At 37.8% G+C, this 23,866-nt stretch overlaps 1 protein-coding gene across 5 annotated transcripts in view; it reads left to right on the forward strand.

Annotated features, from left to right (window-relative positions):
* The window catches only part of ZNF521 (zinc finger protein 521), a 281,926-nt gene that overhangs the window by 141,053 nt on the left and 117,007 nt on the right, over positions 1 to 23,866 (forward strand). For 4 of the 5 annotated variants that reach the window (XM_049697670.1, XM_049697672.1, XM_004273739.3 and 1 more), the window contains one exon: positions 7,974 to 8,058. In XM_049697670.1, the coding sequence (XP_049553627.1) occupies positions 7,974 to 8,058 (85 nt within the window). The remainder of the gene's footprint in view (positions 1 to 7,973; positions 8,059 to 23,866) is intronic. The other variant, XM_049697671.1, reaches the window with a different exon arrangement.

The following is a 23,866-nucleotide window of genomic DNA, read 5'->3' on the forward strand; positions in this document are numbered from 1 at the left end:
TTAGTACATGCCAGGCATTGTGTGAAGTGTTATATAGTGCTTAATGTCTAGACATTAACTACATCTGTAAGACAATAATGTCTTCCTTTTAACCACCATGAAAACACACAATATAAAGTTGATACTGGTGTTTTTTTAATGAATTATTTGGGTGAGCTTTTCATCATTAGTAGCTTTCATTTAATTTCACCCATTTTTTTTCCCTCTCTGTTCAGTGACTTATTTTCATAGAAATTCAGAATTGGAAAATGACCAAACCAAATTACTAAAATGTTTGAAGTATTGCGTATTTGTGGAAAGCTGTAGGTTCATTATTTTCATTCACATATAATATCCATTTGCTTGCCAACAAAATACTGCCAAGTAAAGGTGCCACTGATCTTAAATATATGTCTCATCTGTAATTAATATATTTGTTCTTGAAATGGTAATGGATGTTGCTATAGACCTTGAAAACAGCTTTTTTCCAAGCGAGGTTGCACCTTTTTTCACATGTTCTACCCTCCTCTTCCTTCCCACCCCACAACCCTGTCACCAACTTGTGACATTCTTTATGCAATTAATTTTTTGTTGTTGTTGTTGTTGTACGCGGGCCTCTCACTGTTGTGGCCTCTCCCGTTGCGGAGCACAGGCTCCGGATGCACAGGCTCAGCGGCCATGGCTCACGGGCCCAGCCTCTCAGTGGCATGTGGGATCCTCCCGGACCGAGGCACGAACCCGTGTCCCCTGCATCGGCAGGCGGACTCTCAACCACTGCGCCACCTGGGAAGCCCTATGCAATTAGTTTTTAAAGCTTTATTTAATAAACATTTGTTTGGCCCTTGCTAATTTCCGTACAATCTAAATTACTGGATTCTAGTTTAGGGAAATTTTAATATGGTTTTAAAGTCCACATAAAAGAGTGAGAAATAATCTTTGACAAGCAACTTTATTGTGCCATACAGCTCATCGGGTATTCCATCCCATCCCCTTAATAACCTGTCAAGTAAAGAGTAATAAAGGGGGCTTCGCTGGTGGTGCAGTGGTTGAGAATCTGCCTGCTAATGCAGGGGACACGGGTTCGAGCCCTGGTCTGGGAAGATCCCACACGCCGTGGAGCATCTAGGCCTGTGAGCCACAACTACTGAGCCTGCGCGTCTGGAGCCTGTGCTCCGCAACAAGAGAGGCCGTGATAGTGAGAGGTCCGCGCACCGCGATAAAGAGTGACCCCCGCTTGCCACAACTAGAGAAAGCCCTCGCACAGAAATGAAGACCCAACACAGCCATAAATAAATAAATAAATAAATTTTAAAAAAAGTAATAAAGGTAGTTACTATTTAATGCAGACATGCTACATGGTGGGCCTGGTACTAAGCTAAGCACTTTTATATAGTTCTTACTTGCTTCTCACATCAACTATAAATGTAAGTTTTACTATTTTTAATTTACAGGGAGGGAAACTAAGACTCAGGGTCATTAAGTGATTTGTCACACAGCTATATGATGAGGCCACTGCATAGTAACTAATTGCAGAAGGAGAATCCTAAAGTTGCTTCCCTACTAAGACTGGTGGTTGTATTTGGAATGGGTATTTTATAGCGTCATTGTGCACATCTTAATTTTTCAGGGGGTCCCGATTGAGTCTGAGACTAATTCTTCCTTGATAGCCACTGCCAAACTTTGGGATTGGTGACATAGGCCTGAGGGCTGTGGGATGTCCTTGAAAAATGACTCTGTAACTTCATGCTTTGATGCTCCAAACATACACCAATGATAGACAAAATAGAAAGTTAGAAAACCAAATGGATTTAGTCAGCCTCAAAACAGTTGTCCATCTTTGAGATCTGAGAACCAAATTTAAAAACCAAGTGGTTATCAGGGTTGAAGCCAGGGGTCTCCTGGACTCTATTCCAGAAATAAGAAGTGGTATCTAGAGTTCTCATTACCTATGGGACAAAGCCAGACCTGCTGCTTAAAGCAGGACCTGGGGAGAAACTTCATTGCTCATGACAGGAAACTAGAATAAAGGTTCTGTTGCTGAGCAATACATGGATCTAGGGCCTGTGAGCTGTACAGTTAAAGGGGTAGGAAGAGAGACACAGTTTGTGACTTAAAACTGAATTAGCCATATGCTAGCCCTGTGATTCAGCTCACAGCGTCTCTGACATCCCTGTAGCACAGCAAATACACAGGAAGTGCCCCTGTGTGACCTAGCCTGGTCTGGTAGCCTGGATGGCCTAGTAGAAGCAATGGCAAAAGTATTGGAAAGGGAGGAATGAGCACACAGAATAAAAACCTTTCATTAAAAATGGGCTTCAAACCAAGCTTCCAAAATATGTGAGTGATTCATTAGATTCATGGAGTAAAGCAGACGAGCAGTCTGACAAAGACTTTGAAAAAGACAAATGAAAGTATGATTTTCCCTAAAAGGAGTGACAAATTTTGGAGCAAATCCAAGTAGAATTTTTTTTTTAAAAGAGCACTTGTATTTAAAATTAGAAACGTTAGAAATGACAAATAGTCATTGAAATAAAAGCTTTAGTAGTTAGGATAAACTCTAGACTGAACATCAGTGAAGAGAGAACCAATGGTTTGTAAAAGTACAGAGAAAATCACTTAGACCAGAACATAGAGGACAAGCCGATTTTTAAAACATGAATGGAAAAATGGTTAAGATACATGGAGGATAGATTGGGAGGCTCCAGTCTGTGTCTAACAGGAGTTCCAGTGGCAGTGAATGGAAAGTGTGTGAGAGATACATAAAAACTGAAGAAAAGGTCACTGAAAGATTTCAGGATTGGAGACATACCTGAACCCTCAGATTGAAATTGTTCTTCAAGTATTGAGCAGGACAAATAAACATAAATATACAGTTGAAAATATGACAATAAAACTTCAAGACACTGAGAGCAAAAGAAAATCTTGAAGCAGACTGGGGGACTTTGGGGAGCCAGTTCTGCCCGGTGGATCTTGGTCAAGGGTCTGGGACTGGGAGCCTACGGTGGAAGTGGCTAGAAACAGTTCCTTCAGTGTCATCAGCTAGTCTCATACCATCCCTGGCATTGTCAAGGACCAAAGCACTAAACAATTCTAAGGAGAGCATTCTTCCAAAATGCACCTAAAATGTAATTGTAAATTTGCCTGCAAATGATCATAGTTTAAACTGTGTTAAAACCCAGTGGGTGGGAGACAGGGTAGAATATTGGCCTTACTTATGGTATTCACAACCTTCATGACTTGGGACAAGTCATTTAATTAATCTGTAAATGAGGATAATAATCCCTCTTTTATCTATTCTCACAGTTTTGTTGCAAGTGAGTTTCACCCATATGAGTTTTTATAGACTGTAAAGCATGATGCAATTGTAAGGAATTGTTATTACTTTACTACAGAAATGGATGTCAGCAATGATTCCTGCCCTCTTAGGGTTTATACATTAGATTCATAAAAAACAAACATCTGAAGAATCCCTCCAAACAATACAAAAATGTTTGCAAAGGTATTTATAACAGCTAAGCACAAATTATTTTTGGTGTACACCAAGTGTGGGAATGTAAAATGAACAGAGGGGATGGGGTTTAATGTTGACAAAACTACATGTTATGAATTACCTATTCATTTATTCCCACTTGTTTATTACTATGAAAATGTTCAAGCGTGCACCTAGTTTTAATAATTGTTAACATTTAGCCGTATTTGCTTTATCTATGTATGACTATATATGTTCTTTTTTTCTGGATCTTTTGAAAGTAAATTGCAAACATCATGCCATTTCACATCTAAATATTCGGTATGCATCTCCTAACAGAAAGGACATTTACTCACGTAATCATAATACCATTATCACATCTGAGAAAGTTAACAGTAGTAATCCCTCAATATTGTCTAATAATGAGCTGATATTCAGATTTCCCCAATTTCCTCAAAAACCTTTTTATAGCTGTTTTCTCCCCAGTTAAGAAACCACACATTATATTTACCTCACACTACGTTAAATAGTTGTCTTTTTTCTCTCTTTCATTTGAGAACAATCTCTCCAGTTATTTTCCCCCTTAAACGTTAACTTTTTGAAGATAACAGGCCAAGAATATTCTTGATTTGTTTTGAAGATTATTCTGGATTTGTGTAATGTTTTTTCCTCAAAGAAACACTTGTTCCTCTATCCCTGCATTTCCCCAAAATTAGAATGCTTCATCTAAAGGCCTAATTAGACTCAGGTATACATTTTAGATAAGAATACTTCATTATGATGTATTATACTTCATACTGCATCACACTGAGAGACACATAATGTCCATTATTAGTAATAGTAAACTAAATAGTCTGGTTACAGTGATTGCTACCAGATAAGTCTCTGTAAAGGTACATCTTTCTCTTTGCTGTTATCAAAGGATGAAAATTGTGTCTCTGAGACTAACCTTTCTCCTAATAGTTTTAGCATCCATTAATGATTATCCTGGACCATTTTATTGGCATTGAAGAATGGTGAATTTCTAATTTTGTCATCCCTTACTGTCAGCCTTCGGTAAAAAAGAGCTTTCCCTCATCAAAAAGGCATGAACTACACTACCTCCTGAAAAATCATGATGCTCTGTGCCTTTAATTACCAATTTGCAGGACAAGAGGTTCATGTAATAGTCACTTCGATGGTGGCAACTGAAATTTTTTTCCTTTTCTGTTTTTGAGGATTGCTATGGACTCATTGATTTTTTTTTTTTTTTACACTCAGTGTTTTGTTTTTTAAAAAAAATCAAAGTAATTATAACTACAAAGTATAATTTTTTTTTTAATTCGATGAGGCTAAATGTGAAGCCTAAGTCCTAATGGAATATAGATTGAATGGGGAGGGAGGTTCATCAGAATAATGTGGTTTTTTAAAGTATACATTATTAGAGATCCTAATCATTTTTTTTTAACTTATGAGATGATCTTTTCTGAAAGTCTCTGAGTACCTTAACCAGAGTATCACTGAAAACAAGAGTGTCAAAAAGGCACATTTAAATTGTTCTCAAAATCAATCAAAAATAATGAGGTGCTGGGAAAAAGTTGTATCCTTGATAATTACATCTATCAGTATCAGAAAACAAAAGAGAACAATCAGGAAATGACAACCCCACTCCCAAGTAGCACATTAAAAAAGGCTAATGAAAAAAAGTCTCTTTTAAAAATTGTACTAAATTAGCATTTCAAGTAAATTGACAACTTAAGCGTTGATAAAGGCCAATCTGGGACCCAAACAATGGAAGTTCTGTTTCTACTTTTATCTGCTTTTAAAAGAAATGATCTCAGTTGACTTTTTTTTTTGTTGTTGTCTTCTATGTAGATGGAAGCAGCTGTTCTAAGGGAGGTGACAGTCCTGTACTCTGCACAGGTCAGGGCACCCCTGGAGTATTATGCTTAATTTGGGGTTCTGTTGGTTAAAAGATTGACTTGGAAGAAAGTAACGGGGATAGTGAAAGTTGCTCAAAGCATTTCTTACACCATAACTCTATTTTCAGTCTGAAAAAGGGTTCATCATGTCACTGTCATTTTAGACAAGAAGTTCAGCCTGTTCTTCATAGCTACAGAGCCTAGCATTAGGACCAACGGGTGAAAAGTCGATTTGGGCCTAGAATAAGGAAGAATTCCTTCATAACCTCAGCTGTACAGAGCTGGAATGGCCTTACCTCCAAGGGAATGAGCGCCGCAAGGCCAACACTTTCAGAGGTTATAACCACGTTACTTAAAGATGGTGTATGAGGGAGAAGCGGGCAGGCAGGGGTCTTTCAAATATTTTGCAAAGAGCCTATAATTACAATAAGGAATGTTTTAAAGGTCATTAATTTTTTTTTTTTAATTTGAGGGTAAAAATGAATTTTATACCATGGCTTTAAAAAGAAAACTACAGCCCATCCCAATTGGTGTATCACTGCTTTGTATTTGGGAAATGTGAGATGTACAGTGAGATGAAGTTTAAGCTGCAGCATTTTAAGACCATGGCATATTGTTTTTGATCACATTAAATTCTTACTCCATCTAGCCCCAAATTTAGGAGCTTGTAGATCAGAATATGACTTTGTTAATAAGAATAGAAAGTAACATTTTGGACGTTGTCTTAAGAGTAGCATTAGTATTTGAATTATCAGTAGTGACAAAAGCATTTTCTTTCAATGATAAAAGAAAACTTATAAACATAGATCTTCAAACGTGTCAGTTCATTTTGAAGGCAATAGTAAGTGCTGGTATTTTATTATTTTGGCTTGTCAAGTCATTTTATTCTTTATTATTAGACCAGGAAAAAAAAAAAAAAGCCCTAGTATATTCTGCCAACATATTCATCAGTCATCATTTTTGGAGACAGTTTTCGACATATTGTATGTTTTACTCTGCTAACAAGAGAAAAGACTAGCCATTAAGTTTATGTTTCTTTGTTGTTCAGCAAGGTCACATATCAGGAATAATGCTGGAAGTATGCTAATAAACAATATATAATGTAGGTCATCTGGGAGTAAGAAATATTTTCTAACTAGTTCTAAAGGGAAATATTGTTAAAAAAGGGATAGATGTTATTTATGCAACACATGTTGCTCTATATGTTACCATCAAAAGCATCTTGTAAACAGCTCAGCGCAGTAAATCTTCCTTGGTGATTGTCAGGGTTTTTCAAATCCGTGTTAGATTTAGACCTAGCACACTCAATTCACAGCATGCCTAATGTACAAAGCCTGTTAGATTATATAGAAAACTTCCACTGGAAATATGCCTGCACTGCTGTGTTTTTCAAGGCATTCCATCCTCTGTTTCGGAAGCAAATACTACGTTAAGTGACAATAATTAAGAAAACTTTACGTTAACAGCATTTACACTTTTGTGCTTAACTTTGATTTTGTTGAGTTCTTTAAAATTAATTGCAATCGACAGACTGATATTTTCTGTTGCTACTGTTTGTAAAACAATTTTATATGACTGCTGATGAAGTGATAATTCTGTAAGAATGCCTTAACAAACTGTCATTGATGTGATTTTACAAATGTCATTTTCTCACTTTTGGGAGCGTTTCAAATGGATTATTTCATAAGGCTTTATTTTGTTTTCCAAGGTGGTTTTTAATTATAAAGATCAAGTTTCATCATAAAGGCATTTATGTAACTGTGTTCTGGAAAACTTAAGCAGTACTTTACTTATTGAGTTCATCTAATATGTACGGAGCTGTATAGGGGACACAATAATAAAGATGTGAAATCTTAAAAGCTGCCTTTATCAGAGAGCCTTGCATTTAGAATCAAGAGAGCTTATTTCTCTTCCCAGCTGTGTGGCACTGTGATATCAGGCACATTTTTCTACTTCTCTGAACCTCAGTTTCTTTATTTATGATACAGGAATTATAATAAATCCTGTTCTATCCACAAGACTTTTGTGTAAAATGATAAAATGGTATTAGAATGTTCAATATGACATGATTTCTTTATAGAAGATATGTATTTAAATGCTAGTACTTAGCAATTTCTGAAACATCATCTAAATTTCATACTTCACCTAAAAATTATCATCTCTAAATCTCTTAGCTACATTTTGTGAATCTTAACTTATTGGCTATTTTACTTTAAAATATCTAGAAACAACACTACAGTTATGTTGGTCAGAATGAAAGTGTGCCTGATCTTCAAAGACATCGGTTTCTGAAACTCAGCCATGTGTTACAGATATTTTTTTAATACCAACTTCTGTTTTTGAGTTTAGGTATCTTTAAACATATATTATGCCATAATTATGTGCCCTCATTTCTTCCAACTGTTTGCAAGTAAAAGCATAGTGTTAGGATCAAGCCATAAGGTCATAGTAAGGGCATAGAATTTTGCCCAAGTGGCCTCACGGAAGCTTGGTTAACAACATATATAAGACCAAGGTCTCAAGAAAATGCTGTGAGTAGGTAGGGTTGGGTTTTTTAAAAATTTAAATTAAAATTTTAAAAAATGCATGTGTCTAAGTAATTCTGTTTATGCTTGTTTTCTCAGAAGAAGACCTATCAGTGCATCAAGTGTCAGATGGTTTTCTACAATGAATGGGATATTCAGGTGCATGTTGCAAATCACATGATTGGTGAGTGACACTCTAAACATTATTACGCATAGATTTTTCTCCTCCTTGTGTACGTCAGTGCCTATATAATTAAGCAGAGTTAAAGATGAATTAATTGTTCAACCATCAATGGTTTACCTAAGCATGATTGAGTTTTTATTACTATTATTAGGCCTGATAAGACATTAGCACATTTTATTTTCTGCAAGGGCTAGTTTAGACTTCTGGAGAGGATTGTGTATCTACTGCCAGTCAAAACACAGGTGATTAACAAATTAAACTTCTAATCATTTTTGCATTATTGAAGACTAACAGGAATGGTTAATGAACTGGATGTTAGCTTTCCATAGAGTTTTAGACAGGTTTTAATTTCAGAAGTTATTATGGTAATGGCAGTGCTGTGTGTTGCTTAAGCATCTGTATCAAAATGTAGAGTGGTGAGTTTTTGTGATAGGGAAACATAAATAATTGAAATTGCCGTAAAATAATTTTATATGTATGGTTTCAACAGCCTGGAAATAATCATTATCATAACGATCACATAAAGAATTCAGCCATCATTTTTTATTCCCCACCAAATTTTACACAGATCTTTGTAAAAGCAGTTTGGGTAAAGATCTCTGAAGTCGCTCTAAGCCACTGTTTTCAGGGATTTTGCATTTATCACATGGGCTAGAACTAAAAGGATAATTTTTTCACTTACTCATATTGTCCCATTATCCCTTAATTCCTCTGGGGTTACCTCCTGTGTTTTTAATTTGATAAGCACTTAGTAATAACACTAAGAATTTTATCAGCCAATTAAACTTTATCAAGCAGATCTTTTTCTACTAGTAAAATGGTAATTGCTATTACTTTATACTATTTTTGTCATTCATTTGTGTTTTTACACTATGAGAGTTTTTTCTTTCCTACTCCTTTCATGGTGTTTTATAATACTGTAAATAATTGTGATATAGTATTTTAAAAGTCTGATCAACCTCATGGTCTCCTACTATCAAACTCTAAGAAAGGAAAGAAAATTCAACATTTTAGACTCTGAACTCATTTTCAGGGGTAAACAAGTTTTATCATACACTAATCAGCTGCATTCTGAGAACGTACAGTGGAAGGGTTGCTCCAACTATAGTTACCGATCCTTAAAACCAGCTGTAACAAAACTTCTAATGCTCTTGTAGATATTAATGAAAATGAAGTCAAAAGTATGTTGGAAACTTTATTAATAGGTTTTCAGTAGGATTTGCTGTATAGTTTTCAAATGATGGTCTTTAGGAGGATTATGGTTTATAAAAGACTAACTGCTTAATTATGCAAAATGCAACATATCCCTAAGAGCTAAAATATTGGTCTAAAATATTGGTCACTTTATCTCTGTATTTTCCAGATTTAAGTACTAATATTATTAGTGATTTTCTTATACATTAAATGGCCTATTCTTATACATTAAATGTGCCAGAATAACACTGACAGTTTTACTGAGTGTTTAGAAGATAATGACAATGTGTAAGAGAGATTGAAATGTTTCTTCTATTTTCCTTTCTATTTTGGATTCCAAAAAAATACTCTTTATAAACTTTCAAAATGGACTTGGTGTGGGGGGCGGCATGGGTTAGAAAAGATGAATTCTTCTTTCCAGATAACGAGTGTTAATATTTTCCATCTCTTTATTTCTTGAGTAGAGTTTACTGGTGAGAGTCGTTAATGGTTCTGCTTTATGCTACAGTTTTACATGGGCTTTAGTGAGAATATTTCTTGGAAGTTTGCAGCCTGTGGAAAAGTTAGTGAATCGTTGTGCTTCCGATTAGTTTTATTCTGTGTAAACATGTTTCTGGTTCTGGATTTATTATTTATCCCAGGGCCCAGATGAACAAATGGAATATATTTTCAACACAGTATTAATGTTCTCTTGCACACGTAGAATCTGAATGGAATGTTGAGCGTGAGAGGAATTTTTGATTTGAGTATCATTTGTCCAAAACGTTCATTGGTGTGTCCTGGTCCTTTTTCTAAATTGCTTTATACCTTTCCCTTAGTATTTCTTTTAATATTCCTTGCATCATTAGTGCTTTCCCAAAGCTTTCCCCCCTGTACCTTATGGTGGATTAATATGACACTCATCTCCTCTTGGGATCTGAGCGTTTAACAATTCACCTTCCATCAGAGAAGCAAATTCTATTCCTTTTCACAGAGGGCCTACTTAGTTAATATTCATGCTTTTTTTAATAATAAAATATGTAATTCTCTTGCACTTGAGGCCCAAACAAATGAATAGTATCCATTTAATTGTTACATCTGTTGACCATGCATCCAAGTCCCTACACTTCCTCCACATTGTTAATATCTAGAGAGAGAGAATGTGTAAGGGGAGGATGTCACAAAGGCTAAGATATCCCTTTTTAAAATCCCAGTGTGATGCTTAGTTTTTCAGATGAGGCAGGCAGCATGATTTTGTTGGCTAAAATACCTCCGTTGAGGGTAGGTATTTTTAGGTTGTGTATCTTTGTATGTTTTTTGTCTAATCAAAAAATAATCTCAACCAGACATTTAGCAGGGAAGAGAGATTAGAGGCTATCTGAAAAGCCTCTTACTCTTTTTGTTAAGAGGGTCTATAGTGTTTTTACAGATTTTGTTTTCCATTTCAGTCAGTCTGCGGAAAGATTATGTCACCTGATGGAAAACAAGGTCTGCAGATGACTCAGTGAGGTGTAACTTTAAATCCCTTCTTTGACCAAGTCATTTGCATTTGCTTCTACGTAGCCCACGTATTTTAATGCAATTTCAATGTCAGGGAACCTCCACGCTTCTTTCTGGATATGCTAGTCTCAGGCTTTTGGCCAGGGACATTTGTGAAAGGAAAACCATCAGTGTTTCTACCAGGTATACACTGGAGATGCTCTGCATAAGTGCCATTTTGCAGCTAGGTGTGAACACATGGTTTGAGTTGCAGGAATAATTACTCAATAAAAATGCATTCGGGATTTGACTTATGTCTATTAAGGAAAAAAAGAAAACCTCAGTCTGGATTGCATTTTGACACAGTTTCAGTAAGAAATCAGACCAGTGGCTATTTAGAGGTTTCTCTTCTCTTCTTCTTTACACACACACACACACACAAAGAGCTACGAAACATTTTAACAGCTTTCCTGGGGAAAAGATTTCCCTCTTTTAAAGTCTGCACAGATGAGAAATTTTTTCTTGTCTTCCTTTGTTCCTTTCACATAGTTTACATTGGCTTTTGACCTGAAGATACAGAAAGGAGCCATTGTGCACTGTGTCCTTTAACTCATTATTCACTTGTCTCTTCTTATCAGCACAGTAAATATTTATTGTTTTTTTTCCTCTTTGAGATTTCTGTTATTATTATTATCATTGTTGTTATTATTATTTGGTATGGATTAGCACAGATCGTCATGGGACCAGAGACTATAAATGTGTTTAACCCAGGAAAGGGATTGCCTCATATAAAATTATGAGGCTCAACAGCAGTAGAGCAAATTTGTAAGTGCTCTGAATAAAGGGTTGTTAAGCATGCGACGATACAAAGAGATGACATTGCCAAGAACTATTTATGAGAAGCTTAATTTTTTCACTCTGATAATTCTTGACCAATAGTTACCAGCCTCTAATTATCTATTTTAGTTAGAAAGAAATTTCGATCACTACGGAGGTTGGCATTGCAACTAGCGCATAAATCCCCAAAGAGACCAATGTGTTCCAAACAACCACAGACAACTGTCTCGTGAAACAGAGGGAGCAAATTGCGAGCGGCTGGTGGTAGACAACCGGCAGTAAGCTCACCATCGAAGGCCAGTTAGCTTGACAAAGAAATGATCAAAGGGGAGAAATACCATTATCCTTGGAATTGATGGCTACCGTCATGGCCTTTGGAGGACAAGTGGTCATTATATAGCTATGGCTATTTCCAGCCCTTGCTTTCATAGTTCTCATATGGAGAATATGAAGGGAATGAATATAAACCATTTACCTAAGAATTGTTGTTAAAAATTGACTTAGAGATGATTACTTAATAAGTTTTTTTTCCTGTTTTTCTTCTGATCAGAAAGATGAGTGATGTAATAGCAACATTGTATCTAAGGTGGCAGAGTACACTCTTTTGAGAAAAAATAGGAAAATCCACAAATAGTCGTTAACAAACATGTCCCAGATCAAGGGCAATGCTTAGAGTATTTGGATGGAGCAAACGTATTTATCTTTTAGAAAAGCAAAGCTAGAATTTGGGGCTATGAATGACAACTAATACGAAAACACAGATGCATAGGTATTAACTATTTTTATTCAAATCTCTAATACTCAGTGCTTTATGGATAGTTACAATTTTTTTTTTTTTTTTTTTTTTTTGCGGTACGCGGGGCTCTCACTGTTGTGGCCTCTCCCGTTGCGGAGCACAGGCTCCGGACGCGCAGGCTCAGCGGCCATGGCTCACGGGCTCAGCTGCTCCGCAGCATGTGGGATCTTCCCAGACCGGGGCACGAACCCGTGTCCCCTGCATCGGCAGGCAGACTCTCAACCACTGTGCCACCAGGGAAGCCCGATAGTTACAATTTTTAAAAGATCATGAAAAGATTCAAGCTTTCCACAGTGCATGTGGGAAGATATCTACCCATGTATTATGTTACACATGCTCTGAAGGACTGATATCAAGACAAAAGGAATGCATAGGCCAGTTTTGTACAGTGTGGTGGAATTTTAGTCTGTGCTTGTGGCAGGTGACATCCGTATGTTCTGCAATTTGTTTGGTGCCCAGGGTCACAAATGGCATTTTAATTTCTTTAGTGGATGGTGCGCTATGTACTAATCTTCATTATAGTTCTGTGACATTCAGCATCACCTCTGAAACATGTCAGCTTGAGTGCTCTTGCTTTAGAATAGACTAAAACCAATATTTTGAGGCCTATAATGGTTTTGGATTTTATGTGTCTGAAGGGGAAATATCCAAAGATATGGATCTCTGCATAGGGAGATAAAGAGCCATGTTGCACTTTACACGCTCAGCTTTCATTGGCTGCTTTTTTAAAAAAATGAATAGAATGCATCTACAATAGTGCACATATGTGTGGGTGTATAGATGTGTGTCCACCTGCACTGTCCAAAGAAGCTCCACGTCCTTAGGTTCTCTGGAGTTTACGTGAATTCTAAATGAGAAGACTATTGAATTTTTTTTTTTTAAGTCATCTTCAGTGGATTGCTAACAAAACTCGGGGAAGTAAGAAACAAGCATTTGGTGTTAAATATGTTGAAATACTGGCTTGTTTCATCCGGAGCTGAATTAAAAAAGATGAAATCTGGGCAGTTTAATGGTAACAGAAAGCTACCCTCATGTGGGCAATGCTGGCTTATTTGAAAAGCCCATAAAGGGTTTCTACATGGACCATACAAAAGGGATACTTTCTCTTTAATAGCCATCTGTACAGGAGAGATGAGAAGTGGGCCAGGTCATCTCTCCTCAGCTGTCATGATATTAACGTAGGTAATGGAGCAAGGTCCGCGTTCTGCTGGGTGTTGTTTTTTATAGATGTTCATCGATTTACACAGATAATTCTATTTATTTCTTAGAGTTGGTCCAAGTGAACCAGGCAGAATAACAAACACCAAAGCATTTCAAATGACTTTATCTTTGTTTGCCACGTAACTTTTGTCTGAAAAATGGTGTCACACCTACCGTGCAGATGGCTGCATGATTTGTAAGGCAGCCAAAACATTTAAACAAATGTGTGATGTGGGGATAGATTAAATAAAGGATAAAAGGGAGTGTGGGCCACAAATTCTAATAATCAGATGATTTTAAGTTGTATGAAGTGTGGAGTGATGGTCACAGTGACAGCAAGGAAGCTTGCCAGTGACAGCAAGGTGCCTCACAGCTCTCAGGATGGCTCCTGTGGCCTGGTAGGCCTCAGTTTGAGAACCGCACATTTGCTGTACAGCTGACAGCTCTGTATGGGGACATCAGATAAAACGTATGTAAAATGAAGTGTTATTGCTTCGTATGAAATTGTTCAGAGAGGGAATTTGCAGACAGTAACTGAAAACAGAATTCATGGTACCAGTGAAGCAGACTGTAAATATGAAGAGGGTTTAATTATCTGCACAATTTAACAAAAATTCAAGACGTATTCAGAAAGGACATACGCAGGCATAAATAGAAAACATAGCTACACTGTTTACCAAGTGCAAAGTGGTGGCACAGGAAATTATCAAGCTCCGCTACCGTGAGCCTTTCTAAAAACAAAGACAATTTAATATGAAAGCAAAAGGATCTTTTCAAAGAAAAAAAAATCTGTTTGGAATAAGATACAGTTTTCAAGAGCTCATCCTGATTATTTGGATTCTTATTTCGGAAGCAGCTTTTCAAGGAGATCTTTGAGCCTCTCTATTATTTCAGTGTTAAGCTTTTAAAAGACAAATCAGGATGTTTATCCTTGTTTCGTGTTTTAGCCTGCACCTAGCAGCTTTGATTTACAAGAGTAAAAATACTTGCAGTTAGTGGAGTTTCTGATTTACAAGCGCCTAAGAAAGCCTCTTAGACATTTCTCTTGATGCTAATTTTCTGTGAGCCTGGGGGTTTTCACTGAGCCCACTGACAGATGGAAGATACAGTTTCTTGTTACTTTTTAGAACACATCGTCCTAAAAGAGACCTCAGAAGAACGTTGTTCCCAAGAAGAATTACGGGATGCCAGCCTTCCTTCCTAAGCTCCATACAGAGACGCTGGGCAGAGTCTGTGGCAGATAGAAGGTTCCATGTGACTGTCAGAGAGACGTTGGTAGGGCTTCTGGCTCTGTTTTTGTCCTCTCCTTTGACTTGCAGTAGAATATGCCACGGGCATATCCGTTTCCACTCACCAGTTTGATATGTTGTTTATCAAGTGTGGGTGTCTGTTTCTGCATGAAGTTTGCAAAACATTTCTCAATGGAGGGCAGGGAAAGTCATCAGCAAAAGATAAAAAGATCCATCCCCGCCCACACACAGGCCCACATACGCATAGGCATCGTGACCTATTTCCACAGGATCGGCTCAGACATGTAAAAAGAAAAGGTCTCTGATGACCTATTTCCATAGGTTATTTCCTACCTGGGGGGGCCAATCATAGCAGTAAACAAAGGAAAGGGAGCCAATATGGAGAGTAGGCGTTGAACTTCAGCTGCTCATATTGTTGCATTTGGTGAGCTGATAGGGCTTCCTAGGTCACCTTTAGAATTATGCCTATGACAGCAGTAGCTACCTGCCAAGATTGCAAGGTATCTCACGGCTCTCAGGATGGCGCCTGTGGCCCAGCAGGCCTCAGTTGGAGGGGTACACATTTGCTGTACAGCTGGCGGCTCTGTATGGGGCAGCCGTGTGGGCTGTTAGGGAGCTGGAAAGGAGACAAGCATGAAATTTCTTCTAACCCCAACTCTGTTTTTCTGTACTGTTGGCTGCTTCTCAGTTCCTTGACAAAAAAACCAATCAGGCACCCTTTAATCCGCCTGTGATTACCACTGGTATAAAAAGAGAAGCATAATGAGGAAAAATGCCTCGTTTTGTTGCCTTCAAAAGCCAACAAATTGGAGTTAACTTGACAGGAAGTGGCTTAATAATTAGATTATTTATTTATTCCTGACACATATCCCCCTGTTACTAGTCTCAGGAGACCCTGTAGATGGTACGATTTTCAAGCTGCCATTACTTCGCTGTCTTCTGTGAACAAAGAAGCTACTGTCTATCAGTCAATTAAATGCACTCTTTAAGCAGAGGCTTCGAAGTCCTCAATGGAGAGAGCCCTGGGACGCTGTGGCTGATGATTCCTTTCTCTGTACTGTACATCACACTCTCAACTACGGTCCCCACAGAGATGGAATAAAGTCAGGCATTAAAATATCACTTGTTGATTTGTTTGCTAATGAAGAGCCATTGAAATGTTTGTGTATTTCTATGGCAAAATTGTTGATAAAAGGGCTGACATGCCTGTGTATCTTAGTTCATCTGCCGTGAGTGCTTATTTAAGAATTATTAAAATTAAATTCAACAAAGAACAGAAATGTTTTAAAAACCCGGAGATAGCAGGAGTTTTCTTAACTATTTTCATCAAATTAAGTGACTAAAGGCAGGAAAAACAGAGATGGCATCATTTCAGTCCCTTGCTTCCGTTGCATCCATCCAAACGCCTTGTCTTCTCTGACTTAAAAATGTCATTAAAAAAAAAATTTATTGGAGTATAGTTGATTTACAGGGTTGTGTTAGTTTCAGGTGTACAGCAAAGTGAATTAGCTATACATATACATATATCCCCTCTTTTTTTTTAATTCTTTTCCCATATAGGCCATTACAGAGTATTGAGTAGAGTTCCCTGTGCTGTACAGTAGGTTCTTATTAGTTATCTGTTTTATATATAGTAGTGTGTATATGAAAATGTAAGTTTTTTTTCAGAGAATCTGGGGGGCACACCTTTTAAGTTGGAAAAGATATGAGAATTTCTTTGTGAGGATACTGTACTTGGAAATGTTTATAAGATGAGTAGCATTTTGGTAGCAATTTCTCTAACTCAGTGAAATAGGTGCAGAAGTTTTTCTAGGGAGCTTAGTGGGGCCTTTTACAACCAAACTAGGAGAACATCTGTGACACATCAGACACAATCTCACAGCCCCGTGGATTTTAGAGAAATATGACTTTCCTTTTCTCTATGTTCCTCTTTCTGTTTCCTTTTCCTCTTTTTCCATTTTCTTTGCTCAGCATTACTTTATTTCCATCTAAGTGGTGGTGACTTTTCAACCACCACTTAGTGAGGGTTTTTATCCCTCAATATATTCATCACCTTCTTACTACTTCCTGTTTACTATGTACAAAAGCATGCCCTTGCTGGGTCTCTCTGGCTCCCATTAATTGGTTTTTATTTTAAGAGTACATCTGTTGTTAGGTTGGAGGGCTACAGTCTGCTTAGGCTGAAAGACTCAGGTAATATTATGACAGCTCTCTGGTGAAATATTTAGCTATGGCTCTGCCATTTAAAGGAAAAAAATTTGGAATTTAAACGAAGGCTGCCGAACACTGAAAAGTATCCCCTCTTCTTTGCATCAGGCTTCGTAACTGTAATCAAGGCTTTCACTATAGTGTTCGTGATTACCTGACAACAGGCTGTAAAGAATTAATTCAGGCCCACCATCAAATGGCCATATTCTTTATTTCTATCCTGTTATTCCAAGTCATTCTGTTAGAAAAAGCTTAGATACTCGGAGGTGTTCTATAATAGAAAATGAATTTGAAACCCTTTCATTAATTGGTGATTAATATATTTCAGGATTAGTTTAAGCAGGGCCCTACCTCCTGCCCAGTCAAGTATGTTCTGGTTAATATCCAATTACCTGCACCTTCATAGTTATTATGTCTTAATATTTCGGATATGATAACCAGAAACTTGAGAGTCATGCTAATGAGGATCATAGAACAAGAATTAACCAATGACATACTCAATGATCCTTAGTGAGGAAAGAATCTCTTTTTTCGCCTTAACACATTGCTTCAGCATCTTCTGGGCACTGACTGAAAAGTAAGACTTTGAACTACAGCCAGTCCGGAATGGGAGAAGCGAATCGTGTTCTTCTTTTGCATAATAGCAACCTGAATGTGCCATATTAAAGTTCACGTAAGAACATGGTTTAAGTTCATTTTATGAAGACTCAGAATAGGAAACAGAGTGCCAGTTTCTGTTTCCCAAACAGGAAACATCATATCCTTTATCTTTTCCTTCTAACAAAGCTAAAAGTTGTTACCTCTTCAAAGGATGTTTTAATTCAGATGAATTTGGAATACCTTTAATAGTTCACTAAGGAAACACCTTTCCCTGCTACCTTTTATCGTCTTTCCACCCCCCACCCATGTATCACGATGCTGTACACGTTACATCTCTATTTATTTTTTTTACAGGTAATTTCACTTTTGTACAATCTGACTTGGCTCCCCGAGCAGTGCCTTCTAGGGTGGTGTGCGCTGCATCAAACCACATAGTTTTCAAGAGTGCACGTTGTACGTTGCCCCTTTATATGCTGTATTGTAATGAAGCCGCATCAGTAACTTGCAGTGAAGGGTGATTGTTGCATGGGGATGACTACTACACCTCGGGGTCCATTTGCAACAGATTATTCTTTTTATTGTTGTTATTACTTCCCATCTCCTTTACTCTCTTGCCACTGAACTTGCTCTTGGCCACCGGAGCAGGTGCAACCGCAGAGGGCATCTTAAGCAACATTGCAGGCAGCATTTTTTTCTCTTAGGCACATACCAATCACCATTCAGTTCCAAACCCAGATACCCTGGGTGGCTTGGTGGGCCTTTTTTGATCCTCCTTTACTCTGTGGACTTCGTTTGTAATGTTTCCCATCTTCATCTCCTCAGAAGAACAAATTTACTGTGAATAAAAGTGACCCATTTCTTTTCCCACGTTTCGTCTAGATGTAATAAATTTGTCGTCAGGATGATCAACTCATTTGTCCCTTCCCCCAAAGAGATTTAATAATTTATAAAGGGGGCTTAAATAGGATCGCTGTTTAAGGAAAAGATTTGTATTTTCCATATCTTCTTGGGCTTCTTTAAAACATAGAATAGGGCTTCCCTGGTGGCGCAGTGGTTGAGAGTCCGCCTGCCGATGCAGGGGACACGGGTTCGTGCCCCGGTCCGGGAAGATCCCACGTGCCGCGGAGCGGCTGGGCCCGTGAGCCATGGCCGCTGAGCCTGCGCGTCCGGAGCCTGTGCTCCGCAACGGGAGAGGCCACAACAGTGAGAGGCCCGCGTACCGCCAAAAACAAAACAAAACAAAACAAACAAAACATAAAGTTGTTATGAGCGTTGTACATAGTAGTAATGTCTCTACAAAATAGCCTGTTTCCTGCCCCCAACCGACTGCTGTCACTCAGTAACTAATAAAAAAAATAGTGTGGATTTAAGTCAAGGATCCTGTGTTCTTATTAAACAGAGTTATGAGCAAGGTTTTAGCCTGGGTATAATTATATGCGAATTCTAATCCCTTTGTTGTCATAATTTTAGTACCTGTGTCCATTTGTTTTTCCAAATGGTTAGGTCAACTGTTGTTCTGTTTTTCTTTTTCTAAGGCTGAGCTACTGTGCAGCATTCAAACTAAAATGTAGAATTAGAGCTGACACACCTTCAATTGAACTATCAAGTCTTTTAAAACTGCTTGGCCGGTGACGCCAGGCCCGCGCTGTTCAAGTGTACACACTTCCGATTGTGGGCCAAGGAGCATTGATTTTTAGCTGTCATTTCTAGTGCACATACTGTAGAATTGAAATTTAAACCTTAATCCACTCAGTAATGCAATTAATTTTTAATGTGCAGTAATACTAATTGAAATAGCCTGAATTTAGTAAGTCACCACAAGACATTTTCTAAAGCAAGAGTCTCCACTGAGAACAGGGGAGGACAGATAATCATTGTTACAGTGTTTACAGGATAAACGCTCTCTCTGCAGGCCTCCAGTGTTAAGGGGGTGTTCTTTAAATTAGACTATAGTGTATCTCTTTGTGAATAGAAATATCTTTTCAGAGAGAATTCCTACTTTCTACCCACTGCAACAGGCTACAGAATTTCTGATTAACTTTTTTTTTTTAAAAAAGCATAGTTTTAGTTAAAAATATCTTAACAGACTAAATGCAAAATTGTATTAACCTGTTCTTCTAAAAAATGCAATTATGAATAGTTGCAAATGAAATTACCTGCCATCAATGTCATGGTCAAAAGCAACGTCACAATGGGTAATCTCATTATATGATGTGTATTTGAGATACTATTTCCAGATTCCATGAATACATGTACTTTATCAGCTGTCTGTAAATCTGTTGCCTTGTTTTGGTGTATTTATATTCCTGTGAACCAAAAACACCCCCTACTTTCTTTTATTTTAAACAGTGTTCCTTGGCATGCTCTTTCAAAATAGCCTTTTAAATGTTTTGTGAGGTTTTTCTTTTCCATAGGCCAGAGCAAAGCAAATTTTGCACAGTAAAACCAAGTAGGTTTCCAATCATTTCTACACTAAAAAGGTTCTCTAACCACATTTATCTGCTAGTAAATGAGGACTTTTTAAAATGCATCAGTTCTGCTGATGAATGGGCTTGCAGAGTGTTCAAAATGAGCAGAAGCATTAAGTTTTAGAAAAAAGGCAAGCACTGTATATCATGTTTTCATGGCTCTCACATTATAGTATTTAATAAGCTGATGGTGCTGTTAAATATTTGGTAAAGGTTCCCTCATAACCCTGCCTTCTATTCAAATGGGATTTGAAGACATTTTTGCAGCACATAAGTAAAAATGATGTTACAGAACTTGAGGCAGTTATAGCGTGGCATATTATCTAAATGAAGTGTGGGTAACACGGTACAAATGAGTTCAGCAGATTCACACCTAAAAAGATACCTAAAGCAATTCCCATTCTTTGGATTAAGAGTTCGAACTGGCTTTCACTTTGTCACTGTTAAGTCAAAGTGCTGTTGGGATTATTTACATAGAATCTTAAAATGATATTATAGCATACTTTTTAAAAAGGAGGCTCTTATATTGTAATGGTTTTGAGCCATCCTAGTATCAGTTGAGCTTTAAAATAGACATTTTTTTCTTTTTCACTAAACAGAGAGAGAGGAAGAAAAAGAGATGAGGAAAAGTCAATTTATAGTTTATTCCGAGCATATTATGAAATCCAACTGGGGTATAGTAAGTGAAGTCTATACAGCATCCGTTTGGGGTATGCTAGGCGAACACCGAATCTTAGACACATACTGCTGATATAATGCATAATGAATCACCTTTATCAATTTCTTCTTATAACATTTGATGGTTATTATCCAAATAACAATAATTGTTCTTTTAATCTGGAGTGAAAATTGGTTTCCAGGATCCTTAGCGCACTATTGCCAGTAAATAATGCTGCTGACATCATGACTGTTATCATGTTGGTGGCTTAGAATTCACATGTCAACCTTTCAGTGCTTAAGCGTATGATGAGTTTTGAAAGTATAAAGTTAAAGGCTGTATGTAGTTTGTCTTGTATGTGATGCATTTGGTTCTTCTAGGAGCCTGTTTGCTCAATTCTAATTTTCATCCTGTTTTATATGCAGCCAGTGACCACAGTATTCATTCAAACTGCAGAGAGACACATCTCATCTGCAAAGCATGGCTTCCTGATCTTATGTGCTATTTGTATACTCATAAGAAGAAACATAGGATTCACGTGATTGGGGGGAAACACCTTTCTGTTTCGAATTATATATGTCACATGTATGTTCATATCAAGAATTTCATAATGAAGAATGGATAAAGGAGATAGCTTTAGGTATACATGAAGCAGAGGGGTAGGAAAGGGATGCGGGATTCATCTAGAGGTGTGTTTAATATTCAATGCTTGATGTATGTTGACCCCAGGTTACAAGAGTAGAAAATCCCATTTTCCGGCTTGTTTCAAATGTAGTAAAAATGCTGCTTCAGTTGCTTTATGCTACTCACATTGGGAAAGGTGCTTATACTGTGATAATTATCATCAAGGAATATTAATGCGTTCAGCATTTGTAACCCAAAAACTCATTATAGCTTAAGCTGTGCATCATCTGTGAAGAGAGAACTTTGCCAGAATTCGCTCTTCACAGGGGTTGCCTCCTGCTTGCTGGAGTGGCCAGAGTACTGCAAGAGGTCACTTAGGCTATTTTTGAAAGCTGAGGTTTTGCAGTTTTTGAATCGCTACCTTCTGCCTAAAAAGCTTTATTGTTCTTGCCACAAAATGTCCTCCTTGTAAATGAGTGCAGAGTGAAGTGCAAATAATAATAAAATAAGAGAACTGTGTTTTGTCATGTAGAATCCAAGAGGGTCGGCACATAGATTCCATACCAAGATAATTGAAGTATTGGTGTCTTTCCTTCTGTCATTGAGCAAAGGGATTCATTTACACCAGTTTCCTTAATGCAGGTGCCCTTGGGTTTCAGATAGAAATGCCCCCACTGGGGCTCCACTTCACAGCCCTCTGGCTGGAAATTGTGTAAATAAGACTGCAGGGTCACCCTTCCTTTTTCGGCAGCAGTGTCCTTAATTAGTCTGTGACAGTCTTGCACATGAGCCTGCCCTGTTCCTGGGATCGTTTCTCGCACATCCGAGACATCTGTGATGCGTACATAGGTGTTTTTGTATGTGTGTTTAAAATTATTCCGGGAGGTGCATATACTCACGTGATGGGAAGGAACATCTCTGGGTGTGCCCAGAATCCTATAACTTAATCTGATCAAAAGATCTGGCTAGGTAGCTCCCTTGTAAATTGTAAGTGGTTAGTTTCAGAAGAACATTGTGCCCTCACCTGAGGTGGGCAGCTTGTTGAATAGGGAGCTGTGTGCCTGGGATATTTTTATGTGATTAAATCCCATTATTTTTCTCCCACTGATCCCTTGCTTGTCATTTCCCACAAGCAACATTGCTCCCTGCTGCATGTTATGGTTTGTGTTGGGCCAGGCAGAGAACACTAATACTCCGTTCTATCAGGCTGTCTGGCTTTGCAGGACTGCTGTGTTTCTGAGGTCAAGTTGTGAACCTGGCCTTGCTCCTGGGAGGACTAGAAAAATATGTTTCATAACTTCCCGTAGACCTATGCGGAGAGTAAGAAGGAAAACCGTGAAGCCCATAGGCTCAGTTTAGATGAGCTGTGAGGTTGGAATTCATCAAGCAGGAAAGCTCACTGTTGTTTAGGAAGCTTCCTTACCGTGAGGGGTCATGGCCATCGGTGCCCGGTCAGTCATAGCTGAGGGCATTGAGGGACGGAGTAATCATTCAGATAGCCCAGCAGGCACAGACACACAAGTTGATAATCTGGAATCGACTTGCTGGAATAAAAACTTACTTCCCTTTTAAAGTTACTTCCATGCAGGGTTATTGATAGAATGAGTACCTGAATTCAGTTATGATATTGTATCCTTATTCCACTGGAGGCAATTTGGTTTTTTTTGTTTCTGTTTGTTTGATTTTTGAACGGGACAGAATCTTTGTTTTATACACTGGAGCACTAATGCCGCAAAATGAATGAATGTCCTGAACTAGAGACCTATTCTCAGTAGAGTTGGGCAGGGATGCTGACAGTCTAGCTGAGAGATGCAATGGTGGCAGATCTTCTGTGAGGATGTAAACTTAATAATCTTTATGAATTTTGAGCAACTCATAACTCTACTTCCTCACCCAAAGAAGCATTATGAAAAGATTGCTTCTAAATCCTTCAGACATTCTCTGCACTTGTGATAGATGCCATCCTCCTTACCTCGAGGCGTTGGAAATGAATGTGGTGGGGTTTTTTTGTTTTTTGTTTTTTGCAAGAGTTTAAAACGTATACTTTAAAAGGAGCAAATTGCATTTTCATGTTTAAGTTCGTTATTTGCACTTGATGTGGTAAGATCCAAATGTGAAGAATTGCTTTTGACGTTATTTCTGTGTCTGCTGCATCCTAGGATCCTTGCATTATTATGCTGAAGGGCACCATCGCATGGAATAAATGTGATGTTGGAAACCTGGCAATATCATAAGATCGCATTGTATGTCCAGGCTGTTTCGGTTAGTTGTAACTTCTTCAGTTATTGAAACAGCTTAATTTAACTTAGTAATGACACAGTCAATAAAATTGTGTGCAAGTATATGTGTCTTTTATGAAAAAATTATAATCTTCCAAGTTGTATCGGTTTGTTTAGAGGCAAAAAAACTTTTCTCTCTTAATGAAAAGGTAATTTTAACTTTCTTTAAAGGCCTGTTTTACCTAATCTGTGTCTTGAACTCTCACGTGTTATGTTATGAACTAAAAATACATTCA

The sequence above is a fragment of the Orcinus orca genome, chromosome 15 (genome assembly GCF_937001465.1).
Source record: "Orcinus orca chromosome 15, mOrcOrc1.1, whole genome shotgun sequence".
Lineage (NCBI taxonomy): Eukaryota > Metazoa > Chordata > Mammalia > Artiodactyla > Delphinidae > Orcinus > Orcinus orca.